This window comes from Labrus bergylta, chromosome 10 (assembly GCF_963930695.1).
Source record: "Labrus bergylta chromosome 10, fLabBer1.1, whole genome shotgun sequence".
Lineage (NCBI taxonomy): Eukaryota > Metazoa > Chordata > Actinopteri > Labriformes > Labridae > Labrus > Labrus bergylta.
The window spans coordinates 28,112,855-28,127,569 of NC_089204.1; the positions used below are offsets into that span (position 1 = coordinate 28,112,855).

At 41.4% G+C, this 14,715-nt stretch overlaps 1 protein-coding gene across 1 annotated transcript; it reads left to right on the plus strand.

Moving 5' to 3' along the window:
• Positions 1–399: 399 nt before the first annotated feature.
• LOC109983204 (lutropin-choriogonadotropic hormone receptor-like) lies at positions 400–14,082 on the plus strand. The gene is made up of 11 exons (XM_020632793.3): positions 400–569; positions 766–837; positions 5,099–5,173; positions 5,434–5,508; positions 7,045–7,119; positions 7,431–7,508; positions 7,701–7,769; positions 8,228–8,302; positions 11,101–11,289; positions 11,476–11,529; positions 12,896–14,082. The coding sequence occupies exons 1-11, from the start codon at positions 400–402 to the stop codon at positions 14,040–14,042; spliced, it is 2,079 nt and encodes a 692-aa protein (XP_020488449.2). The 3' UTR covers positions 14,043–14,082.
• Positions 14,083–14,715: the final 633 nt, after the last annotated feature.

Genomic DNA, 14,715 nt, shown 5'->3' on the forward strand with positions numbered 1-14,715 from the left:
TTAAACATGGGAGCATCATGACCTCACCACACTAAATTTAACACAAGTATCTGACGGAGTTTGTTTTGGTCTCCTCCCACTGAACGTCACATCTCTACAGCTCGGCTTGTCAAATTAAATTCCACCTGAGTATCTCTCATGGACAGTCTTCATGGTTTTTGACTGTTGGGTCGACTTTGACGGACTGCAATCTCGCGATTACGACAGCACCTGAAAGCACCAGCAGCAGCTTCGAAACTCTCCGGGGGCGCAGGTGGAAAACAAGATTACTCACGTTTGACCTGGTGTGTTAAATCGTTTTTTCTTTACATACTTCTGTGTGCTTAAGGAGATTCAGCAGTTTTTTTTTTTTTTTTTTTTGTCTTCTTTTCTCTCGTTTTGAGTGACCCGGTGTTACACATGGTTTCCCGAGTGATCTGGCTCCTGGTCATGCTGACAGGTGTCCTGTGCGCGCGCTCCAGCCGGGCTCATACCTGTCCAGCCATCTGCAGCTGCAGCCAAAACACCTTTCAGTGCAATAGAGACACTCAGCTGGCCTCCCGGGGTGCAGCAACATCCGTGACCCGACTGTAAGTAACACAACTTCCCAGCTTCAGTGTTTGTAGTAGTTTGGTGAGAAATCTCAGTGATGCTCCTGTCCAAGCTTTGTTCTAGTATTTGTCATTTTTACCTTAATTGTTTTGCGTATTAGAAAACCTTTCAGTGTTCTTTTAAAGGCCTACCTTCCTTATGAACTGGTGCAAACTCTTCCTTTGACTCCTACAGGTGGCTCTCTCAGCTGTGCCTCAAAGAAGTCCCCACTCATGCCTTCAAGGAGCTCATCAACATTACAGTAATGTAAGTCACTTGATTACATGCTTACATTAATGTGGTAGTAAAGATGGGTTTAACTTAGAAGAGGAAACACTCATACACACTACAACCTTCATGGCACTGAAAGAAAAGGGAATGCTGACTGTAAAAAGTTAGGTCAAACCTTTTTAAAGGGTCCAATAAATTAGTCTACTTCTGCAGCTAAATGCATCTTCAATATTGTAACAATCACAATTCTGTCATTAAACCTTACACTGACGAAGCCTAAATTAATATAAACATGAATACTATCTGTTTCAGAGTTCTTAACAGGCACATAAATCTACAGGAGGAGGATGTTATGTATCAGAAAAAAGCACATCAAAAAGAAACTGTATCAGAAACTTCAGAGGCACCTGTGAGCTTTTTGAAAGAACTAGCACATAAGAAACATTTGCCTTCATGTTCTGTGTTGAAGGGCCTTCAAGATAAGTCAACTCTAGATTACAAAAGACCAAAAACAGCACATAGAGATTTAAAGGGGAAATACTGTATAATGAAAAACACACTTTCTTAGTGTTTTATAGCACATTTATTTGAGTTACTGACCCACAAAATGTGTAAATATGTGACAGCAGATATGGGGCAGCTATCAGTGGTAGAGTCGGTCGTCTCTTAACAGGAAGGTCGGAGGTTTGATCCCCAGCTTCTGCAGGCACATGTCTTTGTGTCCTTGAACTGCCACTGTTGCTTCAGGTGGCGATGTATGAATGTGATTAGTTACTTCTGATGGTCTTTTTTCACAGCAGCCTCTGCCATCAGTGAATGTGTAGGTGTGACCTGCCGTGTAAAAGTGCTTTGAGTAGTCAGAAGACCAGATACAATCTCAAGACCATTTAGCATTTAACAGATGTAAGTGTTGCTACAGGATGTGGATGGTTCCCAACAGAAGTTTGGTAACAAGTACAATTTAAACACACTTTAAAGTTTTAAATAAAACACTATGGGTGAATGCACAATAGAGGTTTATTTTGAGGCTTTTTATACCTTTATTTAGAGACAGGAAAGTGGATAGAGTCAGAAACCAGGGAGAGAGAGAGAGTGTGGAATGACATGCAGAAAAGGAGCCACAGGTCGGATTCAAACCTGGGCCGCCCGCTTGGAGAACGAGTCAGTGTGCATACATGTGGTTCGCACACTGACCATTAGGCTACCGGTGCCTCCCTTACTTAAATGTTCTTGTGTTTTGCAATAATATCTCTTGAGTTGTAATAATATAAAATGCATCGTTTTGATCTTTGTCAACATTTGTCTGATCAGCTCCAAAAGAAGTCTGACAAATCTGAAGGTTTACATCGTCTTTTACTGTCCCGTTCAAGGTACAAGGTAAAGAAAACTTTGGCAGATGAGGTAGAAACTGACTCGACTCTTCATTATTTACAACATAACTGAATTTCACTTTAGTGTCTTACTCTCAGATTTTTTTTGAAACCATGTTTGAACAAATTCCTTGTTCTCAATGATGAATGAATGATTGTCCAGATGTGTATTTTTTTATCTTACAACAGTAAAGCATGCACTCTTTATAAGCAATATTTAGGTATTTGTCTGATTCAGTTATGAGAAAAATGTTAGTTCATATAATTTCTAATTCTTCAGAACAAAAACAAACTGAAGAAAGTTTAAATAATCCATGATATGGGGGGGGGGGGTATTTTATGGATATTCTTTGTTAAACATGAACTCTTCAGAAGCTGTAAGTAAACTCGAAATATCAGCACCAGAATGTAATCAGCTGTAGCTCCGATCAGATGGCTATCAGGGTAACAGATTTCAGCAAAAACCCGATTACAACCGGGGTGACACATCTTACTGAAAACAGACAAGAGGAAATATAACCTCTTTCATCTTAATCACTGGTTAATTAGTTCTCATTTTTATCGTGTTTACAGCCTCTAAATACTCGCTCCTAAAGCACCAACGCTGTCCCGAATGGGCTTCACTGTTTAATTAATACATCACTTCAGATAACGATTTTTAGCTCGTGGGGAAATCTTTTCCAAATTGGCTTTTTTTTTTGTGTTCTTTGTTAACTTTGCTCTCTCTCTCTGCTCCTCAGGGACGAGTCTTATCAGGCTGAGATACTTACAGATAAAAAAAAAAAACAACTGCGGAAGAGGTTACGGTCCCCGAGCTGTGGTGCAAGTAGGCCAATAAAACCTGTGTCAAGGTAGAGTGACATGAAGTGCTCGCTGATGACGCAGACTGGGAAACGCTTCGAGATGAAGATGTGGAAGAGCTTTTTTTTAAATTTTTTAAGCGTCATGCAATCAAAGGAGGGGTGCAAGAACAAATGTCAGCAAGTACATACAGTGTCATGTAATTATTGTTTTAAGAGGAGAGACATTCATTCAAGAAAAGAGTGAGGGGTGACAACAGAAGAGTGGCAGAGACAAAGAGAAGAAGAGAGCGGCTCTGAAAAGACGAAGTCGGCCGATCCCTCGGTCTTAAAACAAAGTGTTCAAGGACACATGAAGAAGTCTGTTCCACTTTGTCTCTGAAGGTCTTTGTTTAGTCCTCCGTCTTTAAACATCTTCACTCAGTCTTCCTGGCCCAGATGCATCCTTGATGTATGTTTGGAGCTTTTCCAAACATGAGGGGGAAGCATGTGAGCGTGTGTCGCCCTAGTACCCGTTGCTTCCTTTTTAAATATTCCTCCTAGTTTGTGTCGTAATATCAATCAGCTCTGTCCTATTTACAAAAGAGGTTCATTAAAAAGGAAGCTAAGAAAACCATTATATGTGTGGATCTTAAAAGTCACAGGAAACTTTTTTTTTAAAGATTTATTTTTGGGCATTTTGTGCCTTCATATGAGAGATAGGACAGTGGATATCAGAGCGAGAGAGAGAGTAGGGAATGACATGCAGGAAAGGAGCCACAGGCTGTATTCAACCGCCCGCCACCAGCGCCCCAAAGTCACAGGAAACTTAAATCCAACACAACTGTCTAAATCAGGGTTGAACACATTTTATTAATCATCTGTAAAGCGGGGTAATCGCTTCAGGATAATCAGGCTGATTTCCTGTTCAATTCTCCCCTTTCAACAAAAAGCAAAGTGAGCAAACTCCTGATTTTTGATGGTTCTCAAGATTATCTTGCTAGATTTTCCTTTAGTGTGAGGTGTGTTCAGAGTGAATCTATCGGTTTAGAAGAGAGTTGTGAACGCACAGATTTACGATCCGATTTTCTGTTGTGTGGGGGAAACCCCCGTGGAGAGCCAAGCACACACTCTGGATTATCAGGTAAACAAAATGAGCCAATAGGGAAGCAGACTGACTGAAGAAGGAGGCACGGCAACCACAGTAAATCAAGTAATTCCACAACCGTTGGATTGGTTTCCATTAAAACTATAACACACACATATTCCTCTCATGAGGAATTTTAACATCTTGTTATCTTTTCAACAAAGTATAGCACATAAAGTAAACAAGTTAATCATGTCAAATTGGATGGATTGGAAGGAACAGAAGGGTGTCATCTGCGTCACGGCGATATCTGATGTTGTGGTTCTGGTTGTGCTTTTCCGCTGGAGGAATTTAGCTCGGGCCGTTGTTGGCCATATTCCGGAAAAATGTGTGTGAAAAACAGTGACATGTCTTGCAAAGAATAATTTCTGCTGACAGTGTTTCCCTTTTTTAAATAATTACTTTGGATTTTTTGTCTCCAAGTAGGACCTAAAAGAGCCACATGTGGCTTGGGTTGAGTATCACTGATCTACAGGTTGAGCTTCACTTTGAGGAGATAGTAATACAGAACAAGCTAATGCTACACAGCCATCGTTTAGCATTGCATTTATAGTTGCATTTGTTGCTGTCTTCTAAATAATTAGGGTATCAAAGCATTGTTATTCATTATTTAGTGACCAATTGAAGCAAATTCATCCTGTTGGAAAATCTTCTTCTTGCTTCTCTGAGGATTTAAACTTACTCTTCAGAGGTTAAATAATCTTGTGAAATATAACTTTGTTGTTTCCACAGTGAGACAGATTTGATCTTCTGCAGCCACACAGTCTGTAGTAATGGTAAAAACATCTTAAAGAGCAGGTTGAGTCTTAATGAGACCCTAAACTTTGATACCATACATCCATTTGGACTTTCCAAGCCACATTTCCGCTTAGTATCCGTTTGCCGTATTTCACTGAAATCCAGCGTTTACAAGCTTGAACCGAGACATTTTCAAGATGTAATTTGTTTACAGCCTCTTGTTAATCTGTTGACTGATGTGAAGCCATTTCTTTGTTCCACAGAGAGATTTCCCAGAGCGACTGCATCAGGCAGATAAAGAGACATGCCTTCCTTTCCCTCCACAGCCTGGTTCAAATGTAAGTGACACGCTACCTTCCACGTCGTGTCAAACTACGCCTGCACGATGAAAAGCAATTATTCATTTGAACAGCTGGTGTGTGTTTTGCATTTCATTGAAGTTTCACAGGATTAGCCTCTCAATTACAAAGCGCCGTGTTTAATCCTGGACTTTCAGAGCGGCTCATCCACCAATGGGGTTGTTGTGTGTTTGTATGTTGACAGCCGCTGACAATAATATTGTAAATGCCGAAACATTTCCTCGTTTTTATCCCCGCAGCTTGGTGCAAAATATCAACAGTCTGAGGGTTATTGAAAAAGGGGCCTTCACTGACCTGCCCAAGCTGGAATATTTGTAAGTCACTCGTTCCATCTTAATTATTAATCGACTTTTATCCCACTCCCCAGCTGGTGAGCCAAGAATTGTTTCAATAAATATGAGTTAGATACATTACATTATTATTATAGCTTAAGTTAAGGATGCTGCAAAATATCTGGAGTGTACCGTTGATGCTTGGATGGAAGAGAAAATAAATACAGCTCTCCTACCTGTTAAATTAATATGTCAATTTGAGGGAGAGAGGATTGCATGTAGAGACGCAGATTTAAAGACTATTTTGAGTGGTTTCTTATTTTTTTCTGGAACTGCTGTCACCTTTTTCATATAGATTTTGAGGCTGCAGAGATCTCAAGATATACTTTATTGTCCCCAAAGGGAAAATCTTTCTTGGACTCTGTCCTACAGTTACAAGAGAATACAAATAATAAAATACATAAATAGAGATCATCTACTGGGATAAATTGTATTTTTTTAAGAGCAAGGTCCCGATCTGAAGATACTTTTAGTTTGTTTTAAGTTCATTTAAAGTACAAATGGTGGTGGTTACCATCAGGGGTGTGTCCAGACTTTTTGGACTTGGGTGGCCCAACTGGGGCACTGACTTGTGCTGGGGTGGCCTGAAGTTTGAGCGCACTCACATGAATGAAGAGCGTTTATTTCCCCCTTCTGTCTGCACTAATCACATCGGCTTTAAAGTCTTTCTATGTGATTTTTCACACTTAAATATAATATAAATCAAGTATATCCTCTGAAAATAACTCTGTGAGTCATGACTGTCTACAATGGGTGTAACACCCGAGTCCCACTGTCTGTGATGTTTTCAGAGTTTTCAGAGTCCTATCTTCACTTTGTTTACATCGCCGGGACGGCCGGCTGACTCCTCCCCTCGTGTATAAAAGTTGTTTAATTGAGGGACTAGAGAAAAGAAGAATAACATACTGTACTCACTGCTTAACTGTGTTTCTAGATCACGCTCATTTCAGGTAAATTTACATGCAGTGTGAAGATACCAGCATAATAAAGATCGCTAGCATTAGCATGCTAACACAACAATGCAGCGCGAGTTGTTTTGGTTTCATGCTGGTGATCAAAGGCGACATCTGCTGGATCAAAAAATCTCATTTGAAGCCTTTAAGTAACACAGGATAGTGGCAACATATACATCTTCTTAGCTGCATTCTTCAAGGACTCATAACAATATGTAAGTCCAAAGTTACAATTTTAAGTATTTTTAAAAATGCAAACAAACATCTACACACTGAAAATGTGTGCCTGTTGCAACACAGCATGAATGTTAGATTTCAACATGAATCCATCCTCTGGCAAGGCAAATAGCCAATAAAAGTCACGGATTTTGGGGTGGCAGCTGAGGTGGCCAAAAAGATTTAAAGGGGGGCCCATGCCACCCCTCTGGACACGCCCCTGGTTACCATACATGATTTGATGAATTACATTGTAAACTAAAATGGAGCGGGCTCCTCCGATATGTCTGACAAACTGAGACTGTGTGACGTTTTGTTTGAGGGTTTAAATATCTTCTGATCATTACAGGAGCATCTCTAACACAGGGCTGATACACTTCCCCGACTTCACAACCATCTCCTCCCTGACGCCAAATATTATCCTGTAAGTAATCAAGTTTAAAAAAAAGAGTGTGTTTTAAATAAGAAAACTGGATTAGTGTCTTTCTGCATGTTGCACAACTGCATGTTTGTCGCGGTGTATCTCCAAGCGGAGCCCGAGTTGTTTACTCCGAGCCAACTTTCACTTTTATCTATCAATGTCATGATGCCACCAACCCCGCCGCAAATCCTCCAACTGGGTCACAGTTCATCAAAGAGATCTCTCTTTTATTTGTGTGTGAATATGCATAATTTTGTCTAACTGATAAATTAGCCAGACAGCCCGAGTGAATGTTATCTCCTCTCTGTGTGCAGAGAAATGGCAGAAAACATGAGGATAGAAGTCATTCCTGCCAATTCTTTCCAGGGCATCACAGAGGAATATGTTGACATGTAAGTACAGACGCCAACTTCTTTCTTGTTTCCTCATTATCAGAGCCAGGAGCAACAAAGTGTCACTATTTGTTAAGGCTGTGTTTAGATGTGTCTCAATATGCTTATGTAAATGGATGTTCAGTTCCCTGACCTCGGTGATAAGTGCCTCTTGACAGCAGACTCAAATTTATAACATCGTGTCCTCGACAGGAACCTGTTCAGAAACGGCTTCAAAGAAATACAATCTCATGCATTCAATGGAACCAAGCTCAACACACTGTGAGTAGCACCTTGATTATTATCAAGATATCTCCTTTATGTTAAGTCTTCAACACAACAAGCTCATCGAGAATGTCTTAAAAAAATATTCAATACACAGCGGTGCTTTAAGGTCTGTCTCTGGCTAATCAAGAAAAAACTTAGTGTACTAGTAAACAAGCGTTATGTAAGACTAAACATGGCCTGTTGTTTTCCTGCTCTGCCCCGTACCGCTGAGACTTGATGGGGACGAGATACGTACAGACACCATGCAGTCTAAAAATAATGCTCATCTTTCCCTGAGTGTCAAGTTGAGAGAATGAAAAGTAGATGAAAAATGGTTTCGGGCATCGTTGGCCATTAATGTGTCGTCTTACATTTGCTCTCATGTTGCATGTTAACTGCGGCGCGACTGTTTGAACCCAAAGGTCGCTGGTGTTAAAGTTTGTCTTTTTCTTTTCTTTTTCTTTTTTTTTTAGGATTCTGAGGGACAACAGAGGTCTAAGAAACATCCAAGAAGATGCTTTTGAAGGCGCCACGGGTCCAAGTGTTTTGTAAGTGACAGCAATTCAACTTAACACAATCCTTTGAAATTCAACATTTTATAAGAGAAAATATCTGTTAAAGGAAAGGAGCAAAGTAAATAAATATTTGAAATGTATTTAAAGGGATACTTCACCGGTTGAAACATGAATCTGTGTTGACATTGGGTCATATATGTAGAAATGTGAAATACATTTTGAAGTTGGTGCCTTCTTGACCGAGAAAAGACAGAAAGTGTCTTTTTGGCTCATTTGGATGAAAGACACCAAATCCCAGAATGCACAGCACCGCAGGCCACTCCCACTTAGGTCCTTGATATTTTTTCACCATTATCAGCTTTCTCCACAGACCCTGTTCGCATCGCTTCCAAGCAATATGGCGGACGTTAAGTTTCGATTCTGGGAGTGAGTTCCCGCCCACTGATCTGTGATTGGTCTGTAGCTTCAGTGGTCGAAAATATGAGGAACTAGCGTTGTAGTTTCACCCCGCTAACCGCAACAGCTTCCAGTGACGCAAATATCGTCATTTTGCGTCACTGGAAGCTGGAAGCTCCTTCAGACTTAGAAATAAAAAAAATTCCCATCTCAGGGGAAAATGAGGGTGGGATGCACGACCATTCAAAAATACTACCAGGTTTCTAATGATACAAAGCTCAATGCAATTGGGTGAAGTATCCCTTTAAGGAAGTTGGTTTAATGAGGAATACATAGTTCAAATTGTTCATGAGGTACTGAATGTTCCACGCTCCCGTCCCCCACAGATAAAAAAGACAGACTCCATAAAGAGTAAATAAAGGATTGTCTCTAAGTTAAATACGATACTGGAGCATAAATACATTCTATATCTTCTGTTGTTTGTATCAACAGCATTAAGGCAGCCATATTGAATCTGGGTCAGATGCGCCAGATAAATATTCATAACAATGTTTATCATTTTATTGTCTAAACACGCGGGTGGTGACAGCCTGTCTGTATAAACAACCAACAAGGCAGTCTGGACGACTGCAGAATACTGATTAGAGAGCAAACAGCCCCCGACTGCAGAGAAGACTGCTCACAAGGTCTCTGATGACAAGACAGCCAGTGCTGGAGATATGAAAATGTCCTCTTGTCTTTGTTATGAATTCATGACTGACACAGAGGAAACGCTAAAGGTCTTCCTCCCGCCTGCAGCGTGGGTCGAGTGCGGTACTTTTAGATTTGATAAACGTCAGGTTTGAAAGTAATCCAATCAAGAGGGAGAGAAGTGGATTTTAAATGGTTTGCTTTTGTCAGTTTTTTGTCAAATGTCAATAAAAAAATCAGGATTCTGTGAATGAGCATCAGCTTGTAAAAAACTGTTTGATGTACTCATCACCGCCGTGTTGAATATGTAAATATTGAGAATGAGGGCCAGGCTGCAGGAGTGACTCATTTCACACCTTTGAGAGATTCAGCAGATTTAGCTGAAACAGCATTTCCCACCACCATCAACAAACCCTCAAATGATGGCTCTTCACGTGGGAAAAGGTGACTTTGTGTGAAATCCAAGAACGCATATTCAATCTCAGCATACTGCGAATCAGGTTTTTGCATTTCCTGGTTTTCATTTTTCAACCTGGCTGAACAGAACCTCCTGTAGAGCCCTCGTCGAGGATGTTGACCTTGACTTTCTGTTTTAGACTCTGTGCAGGTTGAAAGAAAGCATTCAGCATTAGAACATTTGCTGAATTGATTCTTCTTCCACACTAAAAGGAGGAATCACAAGCTGCTTACTGCAGTCAGACATCAGCGTGAAGATTTTTTTAAAGTCAAAACAATCACTGCTCCTGCACATATAATGCTTAAGGCGACTTTGTATGTTGTATATGGTCTGTGTTTTATTAACTCAATAAGACCATATAAAACACTAACTCCACCCTAACTCATCATATTTTTTATAAAAACACTTAGCATTAAAAAACTTTGATTTAAAAATTAATCACACCCATGTTTTAGGCAAATCCTGCAATATTCTGTGCACAGTTGATTATATTTTTGTTGTCAAACTCCATGATTCTGTCCCATAAAATAACACATTAAAACTTCAAGTATTTTCGAGTCATTAGGCCCAAGTCCAAGTGAAGTCACGAGTCGAGTTGCAAGTCTTTCATCATTTTGTCAAGTCGAGGCCAAAGTCATCAAATCTGTGACTCGAGTCCAAGTCATGTGACGCGAGTCCACACCTCTGTTGTTAAGTAAATGTGACCTGAACCTGCTGCAGATAATGAGTCTGTTAATTTGTAAATTCATATATTAATTTTACCTCCTGATGACCTCCCAATTATTTCTTAAATTAGAACTGCATTCTCTTCAAATATGCAGATTCTCTAAATATTATTCTTTATAAATGCATTTACATCTACGGAGCCCCTTGTCCCTTTGTGCGCATAACATTTAGTTTTTTAACATTTAGGGACTTCAGCATAACTGGCCTTTTCTTTGCAGAGAAATGGCGAGAACATTCTCCCAAGTATAAGGACATGTTGTTGACTTGGCATGCTCGTGATAGCTGTAACATTTTAATGTTGAGTTTTCTTTTTTTTTTGAGAACTGAGCGTGTGTGAACGGGATTTGTTTTGTAAACGGAGGAGGAAAAACCTCCATTTAAAATGTGTGTACTAGGCCTTTAGCTCAACATCCCTCACCAAGTCATAAATCTCACTTTGTAGTAATGCATACCGGCTCTGTAGCTGCTTGTGGTCGTCTAATTCCTCAGTAAAATAAACATGTAAACATTGTATTTATTTGACTAATCTTCTCTGAAATCTCTCTCTGTGTGTGATTCTCAGGGATGTTTCCTCCACAGCTCTGAGCTCCCTCCCTCCCAAAGGCTTGAGGCATGTGAGGTTTCTGAAAGCCATCTCTGCCTTCGCTCTGAAGACCCTCCCTCCTCTGGACAGCATGTCTGATCTGCTGGAGGCCGAGCTCACGTACTCGAGCCACTGCTGCGCCTTCCACACATGGCGGCGGAAACAAAGGTACCCCCCCCCGCTCTCGGAGAGATGAACTAATCCATTCACATCTGCATAAAGAACAAATGCTCCGTCCACTGAATACAGATCATCAGGAAGTTTAGTAATTAGCAGTTTAGTTTTGACTTTGTGTGGTTTAACTTTCCCCCCTTTTTTCTTTTCTCTCTCTCTCTCTCTCTCTCTCTCTCTCAGGGAAAGTGCTTCAAAGAACTTCACAAAGTTTTGTGATTCCAGCGCAGGAGAAATGTAAGTTGCATCATTCTGCACTCAGGTGTTGTGTGAATGTATTTGGGTGAGGAGGACGGCTGACATGCATAGTTGAGTTTTTCAAGGGTTGTGAGGTGCATGCATGAACAGCCATCTCAGAAATATATCAGCATTCGCCTGCACTGAAATTTTCTAGAAGGATTCCTTAGAAAGTTTTTTTCTTATAGTCCACTGGACAGCGCCTACATTGCACCTTTGTGTTTTTTATTTGTATTTTTTACATTTCTAAATTCTCTTTTATATATTGTAATAGCTTCTTATACTGTATTATTTAAGTTGTTGCTAGTTCTGCTTTATTTCCCTGTTAAAGGCTTCATATGCGATTTTTTGATCCAGCAGATGTCGCCCTTGAGCACCAGCATGAAACCAAAACAACTCGCGCTGCATTGTTGTGTTAGCATGCTAATTCTAGCGATCTTTATTCTGCTGGTATCTTCACACTGCATGTAAATTTACCTGAAATGAGCGTGATCTAGAAACACAGTTAAGCAGTGAGTACAGTATGTTATTCTTCTTTTCTCTAGTCCCTCAATTAAACAACTTTTATACACGAGGGGAGGAGTCAGCCGGCCGTCCTGGCGATGTAAACAAACTGAAGATAGGACTCTGAAAACATCACAGACAGTGGGACTCGGGTGTTACACCCATTGTAGACAGTCATGACTCACAGAGTTATTTTCAGAGGATATACTTGATTTATATTACATTTAAGTGTGAAGAATCACATATAAAGCCTTTAATATATAGCAGCTTATATATTCAAAATCGTGTTGCAAACAACAGGGTTATTGATGTTGGACGCTTCTGATTGTAGTTTTTTTTTTTTTCAACCATGCACTGCTGAAAATGTCTGAATATTTCAAGTCAAATAACTTCATTTATGTGTTAGGAATGTAAGTTGTGTAAAAGAGCATCAGTGTGCACTCAGTTCATATTAATGACAGCAGAAACTCAAACCACACACACAAACACACACACGTCACATTCAACATCCAAAGTGCAATCAAAGAGCCCTGAGTGAGCGTAGCTTTTAAGCCATAAAAGAAGGATGCATGACAGATTAGTGATACAGGATGCTGAAAATTGTAGGGTTAAAAATGAACAAACATCCAACTTTCAGAACAGATTCTCCGCTGAAATCTTCCTCCGTTGCTTTCACACATCCTTCAAGTGTGAAAAATCACATATAAAGCCTTTAATTGTTTAGCACCAATAGACCAAGTCAAATTCCTCGTATGTGTAAATGTATTTGGCAATAAACACCGATTCAGATTCTGATTCTGATTTTCTTTGATCATTTTCTTTTGGGATTTTTATGGTAATCTAAATATTCTGTTTTTCTTAGAGAGCCCTTCACAGATGGCATGGATCTCACTGACAACATCAACTTTCAGTATCCAGACCTGGAATTAATTTGTCACAACAACCCTTTGGTCAAGTGCACGCCAAATCCGGACGCCTTCAACCCGTGTGAGGACCTGCTGGGCTTCCCCTTCCTGCGCAGCCTCACCTGGATCATCACCATGTGCGCTGTGACCGGTAACCTGGCCGTGCTGATCATCCTGCTGATGAGCCACCACAAGCTGACCATCTCCAGATTCCTCATGTGTAACCTGGCGTTCGCCGACCTGTGCATGGGGCTCTACCTGATGCTCATCGCCTTCATGGACCGGCGATCCCGCCACGAGTACTACAACCACGCCACAGACTGGCAGACGGGGCCCGGGTGTGGAGTGGCAGGCTTTTTGACGGTGTTCGCCAGCGAGCTGTCGGTCTACACGCTCACCGTGATCAGCCTCGAACGCAGGCACACGATCGCGAACGCCATGCATGTCAACAAGAGGCTGCGGTTGTCCCATGTGGCGGTCATAATGGTGGCCGGCTGGAGCTTATCACTGCTGGTGGCGCTGCTCCCCCTGGTGGGCGTCAGCAGCTACAGCAAGGTGAGCATCTGTCTGCCCATGGACATCGACACGCTGGGCTCGCAGGTGTACGTCGTCGCCGTGCTCGTCTTCAACGCCGCCGCCTTCCTCGTGGTCTGCGTCTGCTACGTCTGCATCTACCTGAGCGTCCACAACCCTGAGCACTCCACCCGGAACGGAGACACCAAGATCGCCAAGCGAATGGCGGTGCTCATTTTCACCGACTTTATGTGCATGGCGCCGATCTCCTTCTTCGCCATCTCCGCGGCCCTGCACATGCCCCTCATAACCGTGTCGCACTCCAAGATCCTGCTTGTCCTCTTTTACCCGATCAACTCCCTCTGCAACCCGTTCCTGTACACGCTCTTCACCCGGGCCTTCAGGAAGGACGTGGGCCTGCTGCTGAGACGCTGCGGTTGCCACGCCAACGCCGACCTCTACAGGTCGCAGACTCTGGCCACGCACCTGAACTCTACGCACAAAATGTCCTTCAGAAAACCTCGCTCGCTTAGCCTCTATGCTTATCACATTAAAGTGAAGGGTTGCTTTCTAAACAAGGGAACGACATGACCATCAACTGAGAGAACGGAGGTCAGGGTGAAGGTCAGGGTGAAGACACTTGCATTAGAAAGGATTTTGTGACCTCTAATTGGAGGAGTGTGAACCGATGATGTGGTAAAAAAAAGTAGAAACAGGGATTTGCAAAGCTACTCTGAACCAGCTGCACTTAAGTGATATGCTGTTGTAAGATAGTAGAAATTAAATGTTGTTTGGCTTCATCCAAATTTAGAGTTTGAAGAATAAACTGTGTAAAAAAAACAAAAAACAGATGTAGCCATTGTCATGTCTTTAATGGGACTGTGAGCCCATATTTGAATTTAAGCCTCTGCCATCTTGTTTTTCTAATAAGGCAGGAGTGAGCATCATTGGACAGCAGTGTGGATACAAAGTGGAAAACCTCCAGTGTTGAAAAATAAAGCCAATAGACGAGTGAAAATAAACTGCAGTTCCTCGAGTGTCCACCAGGGCCTGGCTGTAAAAGCCAAACAATCCCCATTAGGTCCCATATTAAAAAACATTTTTACAGCAGAAACCAAAATGTTTACAGCATTGGTACAACCTATCTAGGATTTGTGATGTTATGAAGCCTAAGGGTTATTCACAAATTTGACGTTGACTGTAGCGATTTATCAGGAGGCTTAAGGCACCGCCTCCACTCCACCTCTTCACCCGTTTCTAGATT